The following is a 23,972-nucleotide window of genomic DNA, read 5'->3' as shown; positions in this document are numbered from 1 at the left end:
TTAAGTGATGGAATTGCACTCCTGGGTGAGATTTCTGTGCTCTTTTTCCACGCAGACGTGTGATGTGTTTGCAGATAGCGCCACCTTGCTGTATACAGACAGTCTTCCACAGGCTGGGGACATGGGGTCCACTCTGTTTGTACAGAAACAGCCCGCTGGGCTCAGCGGCGACCATGCAGGCACTGCAGCACGCAGACAAACCAGCCTTGTGCTCATTCCCACCAAGCCACTTGACAGTCTGGGCCACATGGCCATCCCACACACCCTCATCTAACCCTAAACCCCTCCCATACACACCGCACTTTTACCCCCACCCCCCATGTCCACTGCTCCTGCCGTCCTTAATCAAAGTGATTCTTAACAACCCCCCCCCCCCCACCGTGGGTGTTAGTGAGCCTGTTCCACCCCCCACCCCACGCTGTCGCTCTGTGGGATGCTCCCTCCCCTAGCTGGCGGCAGCTTGCTGCGCGGCATGACACTGGGCAGGGGTGGGTGGAGCCAGACCCTGGGGGTGGGGCCTCGGGTGCCACAGTGTGCGAGGGGCGGTTGGGTTAGCGGATCCCAGGGGCCGGGGGGGGGGGTGAGCTTTGCTCACACAGTTTGCTCCCCACAGTCATCAGTCCTGAGCTGTCAGCCCTGCCCGTCTGTCAGAGACTCACCTGTGCTTTTGCAGCCTCATGCATATGCAGGAGACGACATTAACCTTCATTCCTCAAACCGTGTCATTCTGTGTGTGTGTTTCTGTATAGAAGGCCAATCAGATCCAGACAGTCGAGAACATGGACTGCCTCCGGGCTCTGCAGACACTGGACCTGTCCTACAACAGGATCCAGTCACTCTCTGGCCTCCAGAATCTGGACTATCTGGGAGTGGTCAACCTGGAGGGGAACCTGGTACCAACCCCCCCCCCCCCCCAACTTCCCCCCTAACTGTTAATCCCCGGGTCTGGTTAAAAAATCTCCTCTTATGGGTAATGGTACATGTGGGCAGAATTGCCACAGTGTCTTGTTTGGGAAACCAGGAGGGTTATAGAGCATAAGCACGTGTTTGCAGTCTGTAAGCGCAGTGTGATTCTTCTCCCTCCCTGGGGGGACAGGTGCGTGAAATTAAGGAGGCCTGTCACCTTCACGACCTGCCCTTACTGCGGGTGCTCAATCTACAGGAGAACCCGGTGCAGGTAACATGAAATGCTGCTCTTAAAGCTTTAAGGCCATGACCTTTTTGAAGGAAACATTCCCCAAACAGGGTGAGGTGCTGCGATGCCGCCGTCATGATCTCGCTTCTGCAGGATCAGCCCTATTACCGCCTGGCCGTCACCTTCCTTCTGCAGAGGCTAACCACCTTGGACCAAAAGGAGGTGACTGTGGAGGAGAAGGTGAGTGAGTGCTGATTGGTCACCCTGAGCCCTAACCGAGCTGATTGGTGGAAACACAGACACGCCCTTCTCATCGACCAACTGTACTGTCTGCAGGTTTCTGCCATGGACAAGTTTGACCCCCCCGCTGAGGTGGTTGCAGCCAAGGATCACATGGTGCACCTGATGTACCACCTGATGCAGCCGCAGATTCTGCTTAACAGGTACCAGCCTGTTCATACCATCCCTCTTGGTGACCGGGTTGGACTTACAACCTCAGCCACGATCCACACGTCCAGTGCAAACGCATGTTTGGACCTGGCATGATCCCTGGCTCTGTTCCAGCACGCTGCCTGGGCTGGACACCCCCTACCCCATGCTGGTGCTCACGGGACCCCAGGCCTGTGGCAAGCGGGAACTGGCTCACAAGCTCTGCCAGCACTTTGCTGCCTATGGGTAAGTCGGCTCCTGCTTCAGCCGCTTTAGTTCCAACCAAGGTTCCTAACTAACATTTAATCTGAATTACTTCATAACCAAAACATCCACAGTGTGTCCACCGTGTCCATGCACCGGTTTACCCCGTCCACCATGTTCATACCCTGTCCATTGTGTTCACAGACCTGCTCTCTGTGTCTCTGTCACTCCAGGACCTGCCACACCACCAGGAGCCCATATTTTGGGGAGGTCGATGGCTGTGATTATCACTTTGTATCTGAGGAGGAGTTCCAGCGCATGACTCACATGGTGTGTTCGAGGGAGATTTTGGCAGAGGAACCACCGTCCTCCTTAGACACAGACCTGACCCCCAAGCTCAGAGGGTCATTGTCTTGTTTTCTGGTCCTTTGTAAGAACCACGTGACCTTCTAAAGACCTTCTTGCTGTTGACCTTGTGTCTCTGTCTCTCACAGGGAAAGTTCATGGAGACGATCCGATACAGGGAGCACCACTACGGTCTGTCGCGGGATGCCATCGAGGCAGCAGCCCGGGACGGCCTTGCCTGCTGTGTGCACATGGAGCTGGAGGCAGGCCCTCTTTCAGACAGCCTGCTGTCTTACTCAGGCGCTCAGAGAAATGCTGCCATGTCGATATGATGTCGATAACTGAGGGGATTCCAGTGTTAACTGACTTGGGTGGGGGTGTTTTCTGACAGGGGGTGCGCAGCCTGAAGATGAGCCACCTAGAGCCTCGCTACGTGCTGCTTGTGCCCACAGACCTTGAGGCCTATGCCAGCCGCCTACGTCAGCGTGGCCTTTACAGCCACGCCCAGGTGCAGGCCGCCGTGGCACGTGTTGCTCTCTACGTCACTGTCAACAGGGGGCAGCCTGGCTATTTTGACAACATCATCCCCTGCGGTGAGCACCGCGGTGCCCCCTCCGGCTCAAACTGGTTCCTCTGAGTTGTCTTCTGTCACTGTCAGTCAGTGACTGAAGTGTGTTTCTGCAGATGACCTCCAGGAGGCGTACACGATGCTTAGTCAGGTGGTGCGGGATTATCTGGGCTTGGATGAGCAGATGGCAGGAAAATCCACGCCTGCCACCAGTGTGGGTGCGTGCCGGCATGGGTGCGAGTGTGTTTGCGCGTGTGTCTGTGCACTGGTGACAGTGGCGGTGTATTCTGTGTGACAGGTGACTCGCCGGCAGCTGAGAAAGAAAGGGACCGCGATAGCAGAGTCCACTGCAACAAAGTCGAGGCCAGGATGGTGCCACAGACGACCTCCACCGTGAGTGAGAAGTCGGGATGTAGCTGTTTACCCGTTAGTGAGTCTGAGGAAATGCAGAGAGCTTCACCAACACTCAGGAGGAGGTAAACCGCTGTATGAACACGGTGGACAGGGTAAACCTCATCTTTAACAGGCAATATCTTGGGACACTACAGTTCTTGGGTGGCGGGAGGGGGGTTGGTGTTTGCTAAGGGGGGAAGAGATCTACAGCAGCCAGAACCAGTGATCCGAGAAGGGGCAGGCGTGACAGGAAAGGCAGTAAACACTCCTGCAATGGAAAGGCGTGGCTCGGAGAATCGGCATCAAGCGGGGAGTCTGGCGAGAGCCTGGGAGTGAGATTTCGAGGAGGATGCGTGAGCTTCAAACACTGCAGTGCAGAGCCTGCGGGGGAGGTGGGGAGGCGGGCTCAAGGAGAGGCAATGGGACACCCTGGAAAAATCTCGGGGAGGTGTCTGAGACCAGAGCGCTTTCACTGTTCAGGAAGATCAGTGGAACGTTTGTCCATAGTGTGCTACGTGTGTCAGCTCGCTATCTCTGCCCTGCTGCAGGAAACGTCCGCCCTGCAGAGGCGCATGCAGTTAGCGAGGGAGGCCGTTGCGGGCCAGAGTGCACCCGCTTACACCCAGCTCTTCTGCAGGTACGTCCACCTGCATCCCCCAAACCTCCACATGGCTCAGGGCCGGTGCTTTCGAGATCTGTGCTCCGCCGGAGCTCCAGCCCTGGACACCGGAAATTCGAGCCCATCTCTCACCACGTGTAAAGTTCTGTCTCCTGGGGATGTAGGAATCAATGACACCTTCTGTCAGAGCCATGTCCTCTGTGTGTGATGTATGCGCATCTCCCCGACATGACTGTCCCTCCGACGCAGGTCCTCTGTCACAGCCCCAGGGGGGGGCAGAGCTGTCAGCCCTTACCAGCAGGAACGCAGGGAGAACAGGTGTGTGCCTCCCCTGCTCTCCTTTACTTTATGATCTCCCTCCACGATCTGCTCATAGCGCTTCCCTCTCCAGCCACTAGCAGCTGTCATTGTTTGGCTTTACCTTTTAGCACGGCAGTTAGCGTAAATAACTGCTGTCCACGATGACCCATTCTGCCCTGCAACTGCTTAGGGTTAATCTTAGCATAGTGTTTACCATTATCATGGGGCTCTACGATGAGCCATTCCAGCCTGTTATTGCTTATCGTTAATGTTAACACTGGTTTAGCATTACCATTAGCATGACCGTTAGCATCAGTGCTATTCTCCGCAATAAGCCACCGCGACCTTATCAATGTCATGGGTATAACTGTAGGATTCAATCAGACTAATAAAGGCTGAGGAAAGAACCTCCACAGCATTCATATCCTGGGGGGTCATTTTCTGAGGTTAAAAATGAAAGCAGCCATCTGTTGCACGCGTGCCGCACTGGGTCAGTCATGACGTGGGGGGGCAGCGTTTGTGTTCCTGATCACAATGGGGGGGGCTGTCAGATGTTTGACAGGGGTGTCTCTCTCTCCCGGTTCCCCAGCTCCCCGGAATCCCGCCCCAGCTCTGGCCTGTCCACGCTCTCCTTGGCCCGGGCCTCTCTGGAGGACGTGTGTAGCGGGCTGGAGCCCCCAGGCGGCCTGGGGTTGGACACAGAGCAGCCAGCAGGTGAGACATACGGGTCTCTGCCCCCCCCTCCCCTCCCCCCTCCTGTGCCAACAGGACGACCTTGTTCCATCTCCATCCATACCTGCTGAGGCTCCCATGAGCAGTGATGTGTCCCTCTTGTGATCCACCCCGCCCCACCCCCCACAGACCCCAGCACCACCCCAGACAGGGGCCAGCTGGCATCCCGAGGCTCTTCATCCCGGCCCGGGGCTGATGCCAAACCCATCCTGCCCCCCATCCCATCAGGACGCAGGACCTCAGAGCGCCCGGCGTCAGAGCCGTTAGCAGGCTGGGGGGGGGTTGAATAGCATGTATTGTGTGTAATGTTACTCAGCCATAGTACACTGTAGGACTGTCTTACCTTCCCCTGCCATGAAATGGTAAATGTATGACACTTATAATGTATAGTAATAAACAGTAATAGAACATCATTTATTGTGTTCCGCAGTGACATGATACCTTTAGGATCATGGCTTGTGTTCTTTGCTGTGTTTGCTCTGCTATATCAATCAAAGATCTTAAAACATGACCCTAAGCAATTATGGAAACACAGACCTGGTCCTTCACACCCAGCAGGGGGAGCATGCTGCAGTTGCCCCTGTGCGCAGAGTGGGGTACCATATCCCCACACAGCTCGTGCAGAAGGGCACCCCTCGCTTCCATTGGCCCCACTTTCAGATGCTCGACGTCTGATCACTTCAGCAGGTAAATTAATCTACGTGCCGTTCAGTACAGCTGATCCAGCAGATAGACACAGTGCCTCCTGCAGGGAAGTGCACCAGGATGGTCCTAACTGCATGCCCTCAGGAGTTCTGTGCCACTCGATCCAGTTATACTTGTGTCCTAGAGCCTATATCATGCAGTTACGTTTGCTGAAAAAAAACCAGATTCAATCTGGCCACCGAAACAATTTCTGCATGCGGCAAACGAACATCACGATGGACGCTGTTCGCCTCACCCTGCCAAAGTGCGGAGATATTCGTCACGAAACCTTCTGTGCATAAATGCCTGAATCAGCAGGGACGTCCCTTCCCAAGGACGCGCTGTTTGCTTGGCAAATCGTCCGCCTCTGAGAAGATCCCCGCGCGCCAACCGGCCGTGAGGAGGCCCCCATGCGGTCCGGGCCGAGCTCCGGAAAGAAGGAGGCGCTGCTCCGTCCAGCTTCAGGCTTTAATCACGCTGCTTACAGCTGCTGCTGTTTATACAGGAATCCTAAAGCACTGCAGACAGAAGCACAAGGTTTCGCACAAAACAAATAAAAACCGAGGAATAAAACCTGAGGTGGAGGAGACAGAAGCTCAGGAGCGGAGCTGCGTCAGGAGGTGAATAACCAGCCCATGGCTGCCCACAGTTCAAGCTTAAGAGGCCCTGTGCTCCTCCTTCAAGTGCTGAAGAACATCACCGTCACATACATCTATGATGTTCAGCTGGGTAGCTACATGGTCCCGTAACGGCATCCTAACTGGGAACACCGGTTTTGCTGGGTGCACTGGTCTCGGGAGGCAACATCTGACTACACCGTATGAACAGTTACAGACATGAAGGTTCCTATCAGTTAACAGCGTTAAGCTGGGGGTGGGGGGGGGGAGTGACGGTGTTCATCTTGTAGGTTTTCCTACACTAATACAGTAATGAAAAAATAAAATGTCCCATTTATTTGTGACACATCTTGGTGTGGACAAATGAGCCAGTGCGACACGGAGGAGGAGGTTGCTGAGGCCTGTGGTCCCGGTCTGGCTTCACTCCGCCTTCTTCAATTCCTTTTTCGGCCTGTGGAGGGCGCTCCAAGCACTGGTCAACACCTCCGTGTAGAGCAACGTGCCCAGAAAGACGACGGCGGTGCCCAGCCAATGCCAGGCGGTGAAGGGGTTGTGGAAGTAGAGGATGGAGAAGATGAGGCTGATAAACTTGCGCAGCGTCACCACCAGGGTGACAGTGAGTGACGTGCACTCCGTGGTCAGGATGAAGACGCCCCGGATACACACGTATCTGGGAGGGGCAGATCAGGTCAACGGTGCAGTATGAGGGTGCGGCGTGCTAGTTTCAGGGGGACGGCGGGTGGGAGGCTCATTACGCCTTTGCGATCATACCGCCAAAACGTAACAGACAGGCGTCAATCAAAACAGTGATTAACTAAAAATCCACACACTGTCCGACAACCACCCCTCATTACCCAGCATCCTGCACTGCAGACTTCCAGCATCGGTTACACTGAAATCCCTAATACGTGCTGTAAACAGGAAGTTAGCGCTTAGAAGCAACACAGCCCAGGATTAAGGATACTGCGTGATGACGTTGAACAGCAGGTAAACCCACATGACTGGCACCGGCATCCCAAGTCCCAGAATGTCAACCGGATCTAGAAGAGAAACCACCTTATTTAGCCTCCCGTGTGGAGCTGCTGCCCAATCAGGATAGCTGAGGCCCAGAGATAATGGGTGATTGGTCAGCTAAGGTGAGTGATGGTGGAGGTAGGCGGGTGTAGCGCACCGCTCCGGCTGAAGAACACGTAGTGGTTGTAGATGTTTGGTGCAAAGAGCAGGAACCCAGGGAGTGGCAGGCAGTGCTGGAATGAGAGGAGGAGGAGGAGGGATGGTGAGGTCACACGTGAGGCAGGAGCAGCCAGAGGCCATCGAAATGACCAGAGGCGGACAGAGGCTCGACGCTTCATGGCCCCCATGTGATGTCATTTCATATATTAAAAGGCGCCATAACTCAGGCGTGCCGTCTCTGGGCGTTTAATGAGCCGACGCATTGGGGCTGAGCTTGTTTCTTTAAACTGCCGACGTTATTTAACAAAGAGGTCCTCTCGAACGGATACATCATTCAGTTTTAAAGCCTGCCGTTTATGAGAGGTGATACAAACAGGCAGGAGGGTGGGGTGTGGATTTATGAACAGAGCCGAGCACCAGCTCAGGTTCTGTACGGATGCGCCGGCTTCTCTGAGCTGCCTGGCCTGAGCGGTTTACGACGGGCAGCGGTCTGACGGCTGAGTGGCGAAGCTTACGTTGTAAAACAAGGCCTCTTTGGAGTGCTTCCCGTACTTCTTGTACAGAGTCTCCTGAAAAATCCCCATTCTTGCAGACATAAGCAGGGCAAAGGTCAGCATAGCGATACCTAAAGAATAACAATCGATAATTAATAGTTAATCAGCAACCAGTAGTTAATAACATGAGTCTGCAGCCAGGGAGCATCTTTAAAGTATAGAAACTTTGAAAGAACATCCTCAAAATCATGGTTCAACTTGGACCCGAACAGCTCCAAGCATCGTAGCAGGTTATACCACAAAGCCCAGTTATGACTAACCTTAACTGTTAAAAAATAAAAGATTTCTTACTGCCCCTGTTTTAGTTATAGTAATATTTCATGTCATGCTGGATAGAATACATAGTATTACCAAGAAACCAGTGCAGGAAGATGTAGAGACCATGGTCTTCAGAACCCGCCCGGTCCAAGCTCTGTAGGACAAGAGTCACTGTCACAGTCCACAGTCCAGTAGTATTTTTGGACAGATTTCAGATTAGGTGGGAATAACTCTGCCCTATGAGACTTGCACACAGTTCCATGCTGGAAAAACTCTAAGATAGAGTCTCACTGAACCTGACTTGCAACAAAAGCTCTTGACGTTCTGGGCAAACAGCCTTCCAGACGGAAGCTCTTTGTAGACAATCATGGCATTAACAGAGCTGACAAGCTGCTGTTCATTCACACGCTGTGAAATAACTTACCACTTGCTTGGCAGACATGATAGTACAGATGAAGATCCCCAAGGAGACTAGTGCGATGGACATGTATTTACTTTTAGAGTACCTGCAGAGACAAACCCTCACATCAAAGGCTTTGTATTTCATCCTGGTGGGTCACATGACACACACACACTTTCTGATAAACCCGGAGGATTTCACCAGCCCTTCAGTCAGAGGCTGGTGTCCTGCTCCACGAAGTCATAGTACATACTGTCATTTAAACATTGCAAAATGTCGTTTTTTTTTCTTACTCTTTTAGAACCTTTGTACAAACCTCCTACTTATCATACCACATGCAGTTACAATTACAATTCACTTAACAATGGAAAAATGCTTAATACCTTTTCTTCAATATGATTACACCCAGAATCATATTTGCTATCAGTGATCCCTGTTGAAATAAAACATAAATTACATTAGTCGTCATAGACTGTGAGGGAAGGCAGTTCTGACGCCTTCACTTAAACTACACTTACTGATCGGAAGATCATGTGCAGCGGCATGGCAATGTTGAAATTGAGAGCGTAGTTATTGATCACACTCACGGTGAAAAACATTGCCACCATGATCAAGTAGTTCCTACAGTTCAAAAGTCAATGGGTCGAGATCATCAGACTTATGTCCCAGTACATTTATCATGCTTAAAACTCAAGCTTCTTTATTTCTTTAGATAATACATGACGAATTTAAAGAATGGACCTAAGTGAGCGGTTAAGCGGTACCTGATGGGAATAGCGGGCTTTTTCCTTCCGAAATTGGATTCGAAGATAAACCCCTCAAGTGCAATGAAGGCAAATTGTGAGAACGTGATAATATTCCCAGAACCTGGATACTCCCTGAAGCAAAATGTGCATGTACACATTAGTAACGTCTGCCCGACGTGCAAATTGCCTTAATAGATCGATCTACCTATGAAAAAGTTTCGTAACGCCTAACAATTACTGCTGTATTATTAACATCAACCACGCAAAATTATTGCGAACGGTATCATTAATTCGCAAACCCCAGTCATGCATGTAACCTTAATCCAGAGATGCCACACGCGTTAAAACATGTCCCGGAGCATGTAAACTGATCTCTTAATCAGGTAAATGTAACAGCACAATAACGCACTTAACAATTTAATAAAAGGTCTGCATAAATAAAACGAAACTGAGATCAACTTGCCTTACTAAAAGTTCCAGAAACACAACGTTACTGCAGCAACCAAAGAATACAAGGCTGATCGCAAATATTGTATTCATTGTTGGTATTAATGGCAGGCTATTATTACAAATCAAGGCATCAATAAACGTATAACTGGCATAGTGATGTTTACATTAAACTGTAAAATATGTTCAAAAAAGCAAAACTGCCGTATGACACGTCTACCGGCTTATGGCGATTCCTGGTTTATCGTGAGGACTTCTGGGTAATGATGTCTTACAGATGTGTAAAATAATGGATTTCGCAAACAAGTGAATGAGGTTGAACTACAACTCCCAGTAATAATGACAGGAAGTGAGCTATAATTCATTACCTTTTTGGGTGAAATGGTATTTGTAGTTCTAAAGACGTTCCCAGTAAGTAAAGAGGTCGCTGATAATTTAGCTACCCGGATCCTGAGGAAAATGTGAGAGAGGTGGTTTGTATCTCACTCCAATTTAGTCTAAACATATCCTTTATAATTTGGCTGTTAGTGTATTTTATGTCGGTTACATAATTAGACTAAATCTATTCCCCTTGACCATTTGTCATTTTTATTTAAAATGGTGTTACCTTCCCAGTTCAACATTAAACAGTATTTATTTTTATAATGTTGACCTTGCTACATATTTTAAGTTAGAAAAGTATCTAATTTTACAGATATGTTTTTATTTCGACAAATATGCGAACTACGGGTTTCGCCCCCCCTACTTAATTGGCAGAAGCGAGCTGTCTCTTCAAAGAAGCAATTAAAACTATATTTGGCATCACTGTCGTTTATATAGTTGCTAATATTTGTTGCTCTCGCGGCAATGCTGCAATTTAGGGTTGAATAGACTCGAAAGCCTCAGAGGGTTTGCTGTTGTACCGTGAAGCTGGTTACTTCAGCAGGAAATATCCAGCATTTCAATGGGGAGTAATGGTTCTTTGGATAATAGAGCCACATAATTACATAAATGTAAGATTTAGCCAAAAGCCACTCAATCAGAATTCCATCTAAAACATTTAATTTAACTTAAAAAATTATATATTTAACTCAAGAGTGGATCAATGTAATTAACAAGCTTCAGCCTAGGTCTTAATTATACATGTCCCTGCCATTTGAATTTGTCAGGTTATAAGAATGATCCTCACAGCATCAGATATGCGGGGGAAGTGTCTTGGAAAGAGCAGGCGGTGTGCAACAGAGGTAGGGAGCCATCTTGTTCACGCATAGCTGTAGGCAGAGGTGGACTGGCAACAAAAATCAGCCCTGGATTTTGCCTCTGCCCTGGGCGGTGAAGAGTCCCCTTGGTATTTTTGGTTGATCGTGGTCAACTGGCTACAACGTTGGCAAACAATGAGATGAACATGAACCGTTAATCATCTCCTGCTGTCGACATGGAAACACGCCGAGTGGGTTGGGCACCCCCCCCGGTATGTAGGCTGCATAATTTCACGGCGGGGGAAGAAAGACGAAATTTCACAAGTCCGGCCCACCTGCCAGTGGTCATTCCACGCCTGGCTGAAGGAATGTTGACCATTCTCAGACCGACACACTCCTGTAATACATAGTGCACATACTCGCGTGAGTCGCTGTGTACCAGTGGTGTAAGTTATTTGGGATCCTGATTCATAATGATGAAGGGGGGCTTCCACACCCCACACTTAATTTTAAATATTATATAACCAGGCATTTCTCCCACTTCACAGCATGTCCTATTGCCCCACTAATGTATAAATGGCTGGTTTAACAAACTGTACTTTCACTTGGATAATAATAGAGCAACAGATTACCCCCCCCACACACACACACACACACTCCCATTTAGTGCCAATGAAAGCAAATAGTTTCGCTGAAGTTAGAAGACTGGCAATTAATTGCTGTCGTCTAATACGGAAAGTAACTTTTTTAATTAGAGAAGCTGGTCCTTCTTCGGCACTGCGTGGGAGTTTCTCCACTTGTAATTAAAGATATCGCTTTGAAGAAGGAGCTGCTAATGTCCTTTAATTGGACTAATCAGTACACATATGAAGAATTATCTGCTCATTTTTTACGATTTATAAAAGCAGATAAACAAGTTTGCTTGTTAAAATGTATTACTCAGTGCTCAGTTACTCTGCCCTTCATTGCGTGTCAGTATGCTTCTGTCACACTGGAGGCAGCTAGCCCTGCAGTTCAGACTGGGGCACCATTTTGGATTCGCTGGGGCTGAGGCTGACCTTTAACTCCGACATTAATCACAAATAAGCAGGACCTGGCATCTAGGGGGACGTTATGTTTTGGCCCGTTTGGTCGGATGTAAAAACCACCTTAACATTCATCGTTTGAAAAATGCATCCATTCACTCAGCCTTGCTATCATCACTCAAAGTGTGCATGCACGATTAGGGTGTGTAAGTAATTACGAGTTCCCAGAAGGAAAATAAAACTATTTCAGAATCAAACCTGGGAAACTGCTGAATGCTTGAGGCCTTCACAAGACTGATGACTTCATTAGCATACTTCCTACATATTAAGGAGAACCTTCTTTAAATTGGATCATTAAGGCCACCCAGATTTGTAAGGTCAGTTAAATATAGGGCTGCTTTTCACTAAGCGTATCACCTTGGTTAGAGGACAAGGGAAACTACACAGTACATAGTACTTCACTGCAAAGATAATGCGCAGTGTACAGTGGTCCCTGGCTGCAGTGCATATTCCATAGAGATGTGACTCCGGAGCCCAAAAGACCTATTTTAATTGTTGATGATAATGAAGCCAACTGCGCTGTTTGCAGTGTGATTTCCATTCAATTTTATTAACGCTAGATGTTAAGCAGATTTGTGAATACAGGGCAAAAATGTCTGGTTTCAGTCCTGTTCTGCAGGAAAATTTCATATTTAAACCTCAAAGCCTTTTTTCATGGTTCCTTTACTATGAAGCTGCGAGGTTTGAAATTTGACTTCTGTAAGACGAGATCCACCCTGTGACAGGATCCCTGCTGATTCTTGGTTATGGATGGTGAGGTGGGGAATCCTTCTAGAAGATAAGGCATGCGACTTTGTATGGTGAAACCTCCCCCACCAGCACCACCAGGCTGGGGGACAAAGCTTGTCCATCTTTGGATGCATTCTTCCAGTAAGCCCTCCTACACCTGTGTTAAATCTCCAAGCCTTTATCTTGTGCCTTTAAAGTAGCATTTGATTTCTGGTGATGTGTGTGCATCGAGACGCTTATCTTATCCGTGTCACAGGTTTATTTATTGCTGTTTGATGGATCTATCCAATATGTTTGTTGTTCATTGCTCAACGTCCTGTGGAATGGAAAGCAGATGCCTGTGTGGATGCGGTGAGAGTTTTTTGGAAGCTGGGTCATCTGCAAAGCTTCCGCAAATCCTCTCCAGAAGCGCCTCATTACCACACATCAGGAATTTGACAAACTAGGAATTTGACTTGCAGAAATTTGATCTTTGGTCGGAATATAGCACTGAGATGATAGTTATGTTTCATTTTGACACGCAGTCACAGCAGGAGCATGTTTTCAGGAAGAAGTAATTAGCCACTTCATGGATCCAGATCAGCATCAAAAAATACTGACATTATCTCCTAAGAACTAATTGGACATTGAAGAAGTTGTGAGGGATTATCAAGGTGTTCGGCTGCATCTGTTCTCAGGACTGGACTGTCTGACTCCTTAACGGAGCTTCTCTAGACCATTTCCATGGTGCCTCTTAATGGTCATTAAAGACAGGTGGTTTCCTGTTGGCGAGTCAGGAGAATAGACTTACAGTGAGTCTCCTCCCATGCTTCAGCCTGATCTTTCTCAGTGTAGGTTTTACCATCCGGTCTGGCTGGGAGGCTTTGGCAACTGACGTGTCTGTTGATTGGTTCAGTTTCTAAATTTAGTGTTAGGGGTTTGATCTGTAGTGGACATGAAGCTGAGGGGGATAATCTCGCAATATGAAGAGGATGAATTTTGATCTTTCATGTAGCACAAATCCGCGGAAAACACATCCCCGTGTTCTGAAGGACAATCCAAGTGAATCTGCGGAGGGACAAGAGAATCTGGAAAATGAGTTTGTGCTTGAGTGGTCCAGCCGTCACCAAGGAAAATGAATTTTATCCAAAGCTTGCAGCATTGCAAGAGTGGGAGATGGTTTGGCATTTTGATAGCTGGTTAAATCGGACCGATTTGATGACCTGGAGCAGTAGACTGACTACGTCTTGATTTGACCAGGTCCAGAAGAGTGTGGATGCTTCCTGGTTGTAGCGCTGCGAGTGCAGCCGCTGCTGAGCTGAAGCCCCGCCCACTCTCCCAGCTGTGACGGGACTGGCATGTGGTAACGCAGGTGACCTGCCGTTCATACACGCTTGCAGATTTACAGCCGGTAGCCACTGGTGGGGGAGTGCGGGGCCCCTGATTTACGGCCCTCGGTCCTGAACCTGGGGCTGTGCTGATGCTGAGGTCTTTTCTTTCATCCACACCTCCCTGCAGTTTGGCTTACTGCTCTCTTGCCGGGGGCCATTTGAAACCACTGAATGGATCTGTCTGAATGATCAGTTCTGTGATTTATTCCGTTCTGTGATTCATTTAGCAGAGGTTTTCATTGCATTGTGAATGTTCATTTTTAACATTAAAAAGATTTTTTTTTCTTGTCGTACCACTGCATATTTTTGTGCTCTAGAAATTCATGCTAGTCACCTCGTTCAGGAGTACAAAAGCAGAACCTCATGCCCAATGCGGTCTGCATGAGTAGGTGCTGAACTCTCAGGTCTTCATTACCTTCTTGGCAGTATGCACTGTCTCCATCGTTCTTGCACATCCTAATACTTCTTCCGTTTTTACGTTCAAAGTGCACATGTTGTGCAGACATGTGGTGAAGGCTTTGTGATGAACCTGCCCCACACCTGTGCAGGTTTTCTTCAGTAAGAATATGGGGCTTCTCTAACCACAAATCAGTGCACGGCCATTTCAGTCCTGCCATGTCCAGGCTCCATGTCCAGCCTTATCTGAATCTCATACCCTGATTGACTGGTTTGACCTGGGCTCTCCTGTAAGTTCTCTGTTTGTTCTTCGTGCCTGTAGATAGGGAGCTGTAATGTGGAGAGCCCATTCCCATGCTTTGAGTCACACTCTCATCACAGTATCTCCATTTTTGTTGAATTGGATGGACCTTGGCTTTTCGCCCATGTCCAGCTACACTCTGGTGAGGCGTTGGTGTGCCCTGGTCCATGCTGAGTAGGAATATCTGAGGATGTTGGTGCATCTTGCACTTTGTTCTTATCTCTAGTTGCTGGTTAGGATCTGCAGCCTTCTGGAATGCTCTGAGACAGCTTTTTTCTTTAACTGTCTGAAGTTCCTGATGAATCGCCTTCAGACAGCACCTGCTTGCAGTGCTGGAGCACATGTCTGACCCTCTGCTCATGACCCGAGCCCATAAGGCAGACTCGCAGACATGCTTGTAATGTGCTCCATGTTGCTGTTCCTCTGGGCTAGGCGCACGCCTGTTAAACCTGTTCACCAGACCTCAGCTCCTATCCATCTCCACCTTTCTGCCCCCCTTGTTGACCAACAAAATCATTTGTGGAGCCAACAGCAACACGATACACTGATAATGAGCCTCAGAGCCCAATGGCAGATTGGAGTAAAGACCTCCTTCCGCAAATCCTTCCTCTGCATTATCTCTCCTTATCTCCTTCCTATGATGGATTTCCCAAGTGTCCAGACTCCTTGGGTTTGCCCAGGTGTGGTGCCCTTTGTTTAGCCGTGTCCCCAGCATGGTTTCCTTCCAGTCAGATATAAATTGACCATCTCCCCAGAAAGCAGTGCTTGAGATGGTCTTCTTAGTGATCAGTGCCATTTAGTCAGGCAGAATGCTTACATTTATGTCAGTGATATTCTGTAAACCGCTTTCACATTCCTTGGGATTCAACTGTGATAAACAGGCGTTTCACACTAATCAGATTTGTAAAAATGAATTTATAGGCTACAGGATCCATAGTGACCCTGGCCTGGATAAATGCTTGGAAGATGGATTGATGGGTGCACTTAGGGTTCCTCAGATTGTAAGGTTGTTGCAACTGTTGTTGTTGAGGGGGCAGCACAGTGGCACAGTGGTTAGTCTCCACCTCAGCTCTATGTGTGTGGAGTTCACATGTTCTCCCCGGGTCGTCATGGAGTTTCCTATAGGTACTCCAGTTTCCCTCTACAGACCAAAAACATGCTGAGGTTAATTGGAGTTACCAAATTCCCCATAGGCGTATACGTGTGAGTGTGCTCTGCAATGGCTTTGCACACTGTCTTGGGCTGCTTCTTGCCTTGCACCCATAGGCTCCAGATCACCCACAACCCTGAATAGAGTCGTTACAGAGAATGGATGGATGGAACTGTTGGTCCCTACAGCCTCCTTCCTCTGTTATGATGTGATTGTTGTTTTTTTCCAGATAAGACATGTTTTTCTGGATGGAAGGCGAAGATCTTGAACTGAAGAACCTGTCACAATGGCTGAATCCCATGGGCAGCAGCCACCCCAAGTCCGAGGTGATGGCAGTGTGACCGTTCCGATGTCACACCCTGCTGATTTTTCTTGTTTATCTTGTTGTGAGCCGTCCTGACAGAGATGTCTTCTCCCAGTCACAGGGTTAATTCCCACTTTTTTTTCGGTTCAGCTGAGCAGATAAGAGATGGATCAGATTCGTAATTTCAGTAATTGAATCGGATTCCTTTAGCCCTTTCTCAGCCTTCTAAAGCAGTGTGTTTAAGCTGAAAATCCAGAACCTTCCACAGCCATTAGAAACTAAGTGTCACTGCTGTGCTGTGCTTCGGCCACAGGGAGACGATGGCTGGGACATTGAAACATAAAAAGGATTCTCTTTCAGCACTCAAGTTATGGTTCTGTCTATGAATTGTGGTCGTGCTGGACCTCCAGTTAAAAGTCAGTCAACGGAGGACACCATCTGACTGCAGGTCAAAGTGATCTTAGAGTAAATATCCTGCCCGGATCATTGGGATTGAAGAGAGATGATGAGCCTGGTTATGTTAAGCCTGTTTCATGAACACACCTGACATAAATAAAGTGGGGCTTGCATGCAATAGGCGAGAGCATCCCATGATACTTCCTCACATTGGGATGAGGCTAGCAGCAGTAAGTGTGACTAATGTGGACTTTGATTCATGACCGCACCCTGGCATCCGGCATAGTGTGGGAAACAAGCGAAAATAATTTACAAGAAAATAAAACCTGTACCGTTGAATAGAAACTCACCTTTGCAGTCAGCAGTAAAGAAGCCACATGCTGCTTGCTGTTCCTGTCATCAGACCAGGCTGGAATCACAGATGAAGGTGGCACATATGGTATCCTATTCCCATCATCAGGCCAGAGTTGGCAGTGAAGGAGCTGCACGAGGGGCACTGTTTCAGTCATCAGACCAGGCCATAGTCAGCAGTGAAGGAGCTGCACGAGGGGCACTGTTTCAGTCATCAGACCAGGCCATAGTCAGCAGTGAAGGAGCTGCACGAGGGGCACTGTTTCTGTCATCAGACCAGGCCATAGTCAGCAGTGAAGGAGCTGCACGAGGGGCACTGTTTCTGTCATCAGACCAGGCCATAGTCAGCAGTGAAGGAGCTGCACGAGGGGCACTGTTTCTGTCATCAGACCAGGCCATAGTCAGCAGTGAAGGAGCTGCACGAGGGGCACTGTTTCAGTCATCAGACCAGGGCATAGTCAGCAGTGAAGGAGCTGCACGAGGGGCACTGTTTCAGTCATCAGACCAGGCCATAGTCAGCAGTGAAGGAGCTGCATGAGGAGCACTGTTTCTGTCATCAGACCAGGCCATAGTCAGCAGTGAAGGAGCTGCACGAGGGGCACTGTTTCAGTCATCAGACCAGGCCATAGTCAGCAGTGAAGGAACCTCATGTGACACATTGTTTCCATTGTTGGACTTGACCACAGTTGGGGGAGAAGGGGCTGCACACAGAGTGTTGTTTCCGTCATCAGACTGGACCAGATTTGCCAGTGCAGGAGACACAGACAGAGCGCCATTCTAATCATCGGACCAGAGTCTGCAGTGAAGGAGCCACACACAGAGTGCCATTCTCATCATCGGGCCAGAGTCGGCAGTGAAGGAGCCACACACAGAGTGCCATTCTCATCATCGGGCCAGAGTCGGCAGTGAAGGAGCCACACACAGAGTGCCATTCTCATCATCGGGCCAGAGTCGGCAGTGAAGGAGCCACACACAGAGTGCCATTCTCATCATCGGGCCAGAGTCGGCAGTGAAGGAGCCACACACAGAGTGCCATTCTCATCATCGGGCCAGAGTCGGCAGTGAAGGAGCCACACACAGAGTGCCATTCTCATCATCGGGCCAGAGTCAGCAGTGAAGGAGCCACACACAGAGTGCCATTCTCATCATCGGGCCAGAGTCGGCAGTGAAGGAGCCACACACAGAGTGCCATTCTCATCATCGGGCCAGAGTCGGCAGTGAAGGAGCCACACACAGAGTGCCATTCTCATCATCGGGCCAGAGTCGGCAGTGAAGGAGCCACACACAGAGTACCATTCTCATCATCGGGCCAGAGTCGGCAGTGAAGGAGGTGCATGTGGGGCACTGTTCTCTTCATTGGGCTAGAGTTGGCAGTGAGGAAGCCACATGCAGCGCACCTTTCCTGTCATCAGATCAAGCCGGAATTGGATTGAAAGAAGTTGCACCCAGTGCAATGTTCACATCATCAGGCTGGATTCAGTACTGAAGAATCCACATCTTGGTGTGCTGCCTGTCGAAACCTGTCAGCCCATCATGCTGAATGCCCGTTGAGCTGCGTTTGCCATGTTGCCATGGCATTGTGCGGAATATGAAGAAGAAGCCCAACCCTGCAAATTCCTAATCGATGACAGACAAACATTTTAGACATGCAGCATCAGACACGCAACACCAAGCTGGTGATACTGAATATGCAGAATGCTAGACATGCATAACCCTAGCATGTGTATGGCCAACATGCACTACCTAACATGTGACCCCTGGCTTCCTGCTAATTTCGTCCTTTAGTCTGCCAGCCCTCTAGCTTTGGGATTCGTGTGATATATAATATAGAAATATCAAGGTGAGTTGTATTTGTATTCTGTGAAGTGTTTTCTTCATATATTGAGGCTGGATTAAATTAAATTTATTCTGTAGGCCCTGAGGGGCAGGTTTGGTGGCTCTGTTTGTCTTCGAGTTGGCATCTCAGGCCCAGATGTACCTAGTTGGTGTGCAGTAAGACTCCACCCCTTTTAGGGGAGGGTTTGACATTCCAGAGGCTCGCCTGCACTGGTCCCACAACCCTCCACCCCCGAAGTTCTCCAGGGAAGGAGAGTATGCCTTTGCACATCCCATAATACCAAGGAAGCATGGGGAAACAAAGGTTGAAGTCCCCCAACCCCACCTGCACCCTACCACTAGCCACAATAGGTCAGCACATGCTAGAAACTGCTGCTTGACTGATCAATCATAGCCCCCCCCTTTCCTACAAGCTGAGTCACTGGTATGTCCCATGGCATCAGTTGACTTGGAGTTAACCCCAAGAACGGATGACACCCATTGTGCACGCGGAGGGTGGGGGGGGTACCGCCTTTGTGTTTTGGGCGTATCAGCACGTGTGCTGCCCGACCTCTGCCCCCCTTAAAGCAGGATGATTTTGGGGGTCTGAGAGGTAGGGGGGGGGGTGCTGCTTTTATTGCTCCTGGGATACATTTGTGCTGTGCAGCTCTGGTCGTTTTCGTAAAACGACTCCCTAGAGCCCCTGGGGCGGCTGTAACTCTGGAAGTTTCCCAGAATTCTGTCTTCGCTCATTGTACTGATTTGTCAGAAACTTGTACTGCATGAAATCTGCAAAAACAGTGAGCTTCCTTCATGTACAGATGCTGTTTATTTCTTGTCCGGTTGTCGGTTTAGTTATGGATGCCATTTTCAGACTGTCCATGTGTGACCGGAGCTCCTGGCAACTGGGGCGAAAAAGTGGTTTTGGCAGAGTTGCTTCCCTGTGTTTCTGCCGTGTTTAACACCTGCCCCATGGGGCAAATCCACATTCCTACCCCTGCATATGGAAGAGAGGAAAATAAAAGGCATTCGGGGGGGGGGGGGGGGGGGGTTGTGAAAAAAATGATTGTAACCCCCCCCCCCCCCACTGCACAAATCTGTCTTAGGGGTGCTTTACTGCGGGTTGAGACAGCCCCACCTTTCCTGCTTTAAAGCCCTCTCTCTTTCCCCTAGCACTCTTTCACCATCGCTCTCTCTCACATGCACATGTCCCCGGAGTGCCTCTCCTCCAGGGATCCCAGCCCTCTGAAGAGCAGCAAGGGCGCACCCCTATCTCACACTGCTTTGGGAGACTATCACCGACTCCGAGTTCAACCAGCCTCCTCACCTGCAGGCAGCTCCCCGACACGCCTGAGCGAGGCCGTCTGCTGCTCTGGAAAGTTCCCCCCAGAAAGGTGAGTCCGGAGTCGACACGGATGGACTTACCAGACTGTAAGGGATTGTCTTTCATGGTTCCAACCTCCAGATGTCCCCGTGAAGCCAAACTTTGTATGGAGAAGCTTTGTGGGGGGCTTGGGAATCTGATTATTCCCAGTAAATGTCGCTTCCAGTGAATCCTGCATGATCACAAAGCCATCATCTTGCAATGAGCAGTCATGGAATTATATTAAATATAAAATTATATTGTGAGTGTCAGTATATATATATATATATATATATATATATATATATATATATATATATATATATATATATATAGTGCCAGTTGTCAGTATAGTGTTCATTTGTACTGGAGAGGAGATCTTGGGCTGCAAAGACTGTCCGGACAATGACTTCCAGATAGTTTTTCACAAGGCATGTTTTCCTCTTCTTTAAAATGTGTTTAATAATGTGTTTTAAAAAAGGATTCTGGGCAATGTAACTGGAGTGGTAAATTCCTTACTTTGGGCAGAATGCATGCAGACAAACCACAGACATTCACAGAGCTGAAATTCACATTTTGTGTCATTCAGGGGTGTGTGGAGATAAAGTTAAATGGTTAAAAAGATGAAGAAATGCCATCCGGGGTATCACCTCTGGGGCATCTGGAGATAGGCAGCCAGTGGCAAGTTAGGGTTAGGCTGCTGTGTTGTGATTGGCTGACCTCTGCAGCTGCGTCCAGCTGCGTGTGTATGTGTGTGTATCTGCGTGCTGGGCTTGCTGAGATGTGCAGCAGGTACCTTTGAAATGAGACAAACCCCCTCCCACCTGTTGGTGTCAGTGGTGGCTCCTATTGCAGACCACCTGTTAGCTAGCACAGACATCAATGTGCCTTTTCGTAGGCAATGCTGGAGGGGCATTCCCCGGTGCAGACCGCCTGTTAGCCAGCCCAGATGTCAGTGTGCCTTGTCGTAGGCAATGCTGGAGTGGCAGTATCTGGTGCAGACCACCTGTTAGCTAGCACAGACATCAATGTGCCTTTTCGTAGGCAATGCTGGAGGGGCATTCCCCGGTGCAGACCGCCTGTTAGCCAGCCCAGATGTCAGTGTGCCTTGTCGTAGGCAATGCTGGAGTGGCAGTGTCTGGTGCAGACCACCTGTTAGCTAGCACAGACATCAATGTGCCTTTTCGTAGGCAGTGCTGGAGGGGCATTCCCCGGTGCAGACCGCCTGTTAGCCAGCCCAGATGTCAGTGTGCCTTGTCGTAGGCAATGCTGGAGTGGCAGTGTCTGGTGCAGACCACCTGTTAGCTAGCACAGACATCAATGTGCCTTTTCGTAGGCAGTGCTGGAGGGGCATTCCCCGGTACAGACCGCCTGTTAGCCAGCCCAGATGTCAGTGTGCCTTGTCGTAGGCAATGCTGGAGTGGCAGTATCTGGTGCAGACCAACTAGTTAGTTAGTTCAGACATCAATGTGCCCTTTTGTAGGCAATGCTGGAGGGATGTTCTCCGGTGCAGACCGCCTGTTAGTCAGCCCAGATGTCAGTGTCTCTCTCTGTTGTTAATACTGGGTTTGGGGCTCCTGTGACCCACAAAAGCCCCACATCTGTCCTGCCTGGAGGTGTGTAAGGGATGTCCCCACCTGAACCTCTGGATACAATCACCCTGGCTCTGAACTCTGGCACAGATGTAAGCACTGGGGTTGAGTGATTCCTTAGTACACCGGAGACATCCCTGACTGCCACTGTATGTGCCCTCGAGGGACCTGTGGTTGTACCTTTGAGTAGCCTAGCAGCAGTTCATTTAATAACCTAGACTCCAGGCAGCAGAACCCGTTTCAGTAGTTCCAGTTGTCCAGCAAGCCACTGATCTGCAGTGTTGCAGATCCATATCACGTAGCAGTGCAGTGTAGCTAGCATGATCTAGTGGTAGCCGCCCGCTCCCCTAAACCAAGCCCCAGACTGGCACAGATGGAGATGGCCTCTGCTTTAGGCTCTGGCGAAAGGGCGGCAGCCAAAGCCCAGTTAGCCAGAGGAAGCTGTGTGGCCGTGTGGCCCTGGACCTCTGTGCGGGTCGTCCTGGATACCCGCTCCGTGGAGAGGGGAGCCCGAGGACGCTGTGAGATCCTCTATTCCCTTTTGTTTGCTGACCTGATTTATGGTTTTGAGGTTGTTGGCAGATAATGCTTCATGTAGTTTAAGTGCGTACTGCTGTGCCAATAAGTAACTTAGAAAAAGTAAAAGGAGAGAGAGAGCGTGAGAGAGCTTGGGAACTGGCTGCAGCCTCAGGTCTTTCTGGAACTTTCTTTGATTAGCCTGCATTTGAAGTGTTTTTCTCCTGCGGGGAAGCTTTCGGTAGATTGTGATTGACCTTGGAATGCAGCGTCTCTGGCGGTTTTGGCCACGGTGGTGTGATGGTGACAGATTCTCGTTCTTCAGCCGACACCCCCCTGGTTGTAAGGAATGTTCCTAATCCTCCCTCTCCACACTCCTGCCCCAACTGGCTCTGCTGATAGCTGCTGCCCTGTCTGTACCCACCCACCACCCGAAGATGCTGCAAGGATATGGTCATGACAGACACTCAGGGACCCATCACTGGGAGCAGGAGTATCACACTGCAAGTGTCAGCCTGTGCATGAGAGCCAGATGTTCTGGGATGCTGAGACCTTCATGGATTTTTGGAAATATATTATATGTAACTATATATATATATATATATATATATTAAGGAAATATAATATCTATCAGGTGGAGGTTAAGATCAGCGAGCTTGTGTTTTCAAATGAGGCTTAGAAATACATACGGAAGGTTTGGATCATAGGGCTGTACTTACAGATGAAGTTTAGCTACTGAAGGACTGTATTGGCAGATTTAAACAGAAACATGAAGCTGCGTGCATGTGTGCCACACTGAGCAGGACTGATTGGCAAAGAGGGTGAAATGACTGTCAGAGATACGCTTCAGCTGGCAAGCCAGTGTAGTAAGGCGACGAGGGGTAGCTCAGGGTGGCCGGGGTCGTGGCACGAGTCTCCCCGCCGAGCCTGTGAAATGGCACGCGCCGCGGGGCCGTGGCACGAGTCCCCCCGCCGAGCCTGTGAAATGGCACGCGCCGCGGGGCCGTGTGGGCTTTGCTTTGGGAAACCGTCCACCCTGGCTGCCTACCAGCCAAAGGGACGCGAACCGTGCTCAGAAGCAGAATCCGATCTGGTCCATTGCATGTCCTCTGCTGCCGGGATTCCCTCGTTGTGGCCAGCACACCTCAGCTCTGTCATTACAGCACAGTCATAGAACCGTCACACCGTGCCCAGGTCCTACCGTCAGGGGGCTGGACCTTGATTAGTAATCAGCTTCTCTTGGCCCCCAAAACACACACATTCAGACACACATGTTCCTCATGCATACGCACGCATACCAGTGTACGCACACCACACACACACACACACACACACACACACACACACACACACACACACACACACACACACACACCACACATACACACACACACACAGACCTGTAATCATATGTTTGATATCTTTGTGGGGACCATCCATTCACCTCTGTGGGCAAAACCCTAATCCCAGCAATGATAACCTTAACCCCTACTCAGCCCTAACCTTGACTGTAGTAACTCATTTTTATAAAACCGAGTTTCCCCATGTGGGAAATATGTATATAAAATGCACACATACACACACACTGCAGAGAATGGAGAGACAGCAGTTCGCTTAGTTGCATTGTCACAGGTCATTTATATATCATATTATTCTATCCAATTATGATGAATCGCTTGTTCATGAGAGTGTTGCAGTGAGTCTGATCCTGACCTGAGAGAAGCCAGCTTCGGCCTCAGCATGTGTGGTATCGCAGGCAACTCCTTCTGCAGGCTTGGACACCTCCCAGCTATCTGTTAGACAGACAAATCACTAGCCTTCA

The 23,972-nt window shown here is 49.4% G+C and overlaps 3 protein-coding genes across 6 annotated transcripts in view; 2 read left to right on the top strand and 1 right to left on the bottom strand.

The window, feature by feature from the left end:
* The window catches only part of lrguk (leucine-rich repeats and guanylate kinase domain containing), a 115,243-nt gene extending 110,105 nt beyond the window's left edge, over nt 1-5,138 (top strand). Inside the window, exons 8-21 of the mRNA XM_049019358.1 lie at nt 750-893; nt 1,097-1,177; nt 1,289-1,375; nt 1,472-1,578; nt 1,700-1,810; nt 2,002-2,098; nt 2,263-2,376; nt 2,505-2,706; nt 2,798-2,899; nt 2,980-3,074; nt 3,623-3,711; nt 3,943-4,011; nt 4,583-4,707; nt 4,855-5,138. Coding sequence (XP_048875315.1) covers nt 750-893; nt 1,097-1,177; nt 1,289-1,375; nt 1,472-1,578; nt 1,700-1,810; nt 2,002-2,098; nt 2,263-2,376; nt 2,505-2,706; nt 2,798-2,899; nt 2,980-3,074; nt 3,623-3,711; nt 3,943-4,011; nt 4,583-4,707; nt 4,855-5,015 — 1,584 coding nt within the window. The 3' untranslated portion in view covers nt 5,016-5,138. The remainder of the gene's footprint in view (nt 1-749; nt 894-1,096; nt 1,178-1,288; nt 1,376-1,471; nt 1,579-1,699; nt 1,811-2,001; nt 2,099-2,262; nt 2,377-2,504; nt 2,707-2,797; nt 2,900-2,979; nt 3,075-3,622; nt 3,712-3,942; nt 4,012-4,582; nt 4,708-4,854) is intronic.
* Nucleotides 5,139-5,859: 721 nt separating this feature from the next.
* slc35b4 (solute carrier family 35 member B4) lies at nt 5,860-9,860 on the bottom strand. The gene is made up of 10 exons (XM_049019269.1): nt 9,617-9,860; nt 9,176-9,285; nt 8,930-9,032; nt 8,795-8,844; nt 8,436-8,517; nt 8,105-8,165; nt 7,715-7,824; nt 7,198-7,273; nt 6,991-7,066; nt 5,860-6,696 (listed from the first exon to the last, which is right to left on the bottom strand). Exons 1-10 carry the CDS (start codon nt 9,695-9,697, stop codon nt 6,447-6,449), a joined length of 999 nt encoding a protein of 332 aa, XP_048875226.1. The 5' UTR covers nt 9,698-9,860; the 3' UTR covers nt 5,860-6,446.
* Nucleotides 9,861-19,860: 10,000 nt separating this feature from the next.
* Nucleotides 19,861-23,972, top strand: part of col7a1l (collagen type VII alpha 1-like) — a 62,307-nt gene continuing 58,195 nt past the window's right edge. For all 4 annotated transcript variants that reach the window (XM_049019169.1, XM_049019186.1, XM_049019179.1 and 1 more), the window contains exon 1: nt 19,861-20,073. The gene's annotated coding sequence lies outside the window, so the exon portion shown is untranslated. The remainder of the gene's footprint in view (nt 20,074-23,972) is intronic.

Source organism: Brienomyrus brachyistius, chromosome 1, assembly GCF_023856365.1.
Source record: "Brienomyrus brachyistius isolate T26 chromosome 1, BBRACH_0.4, whole genome shotgun sequence".
NCBI lineage: Eukaryota > Metazoa > Chordata > Actinopteri > Osteoglossiformes > Mormyridae > Brienomyrus > Brienomyrus brachyistius.
The sequence above is the reverse complement of the archived record's forward strand: the minus strand, read 5'-3'. Positions and strand labels throughout refer to the sequence as shown.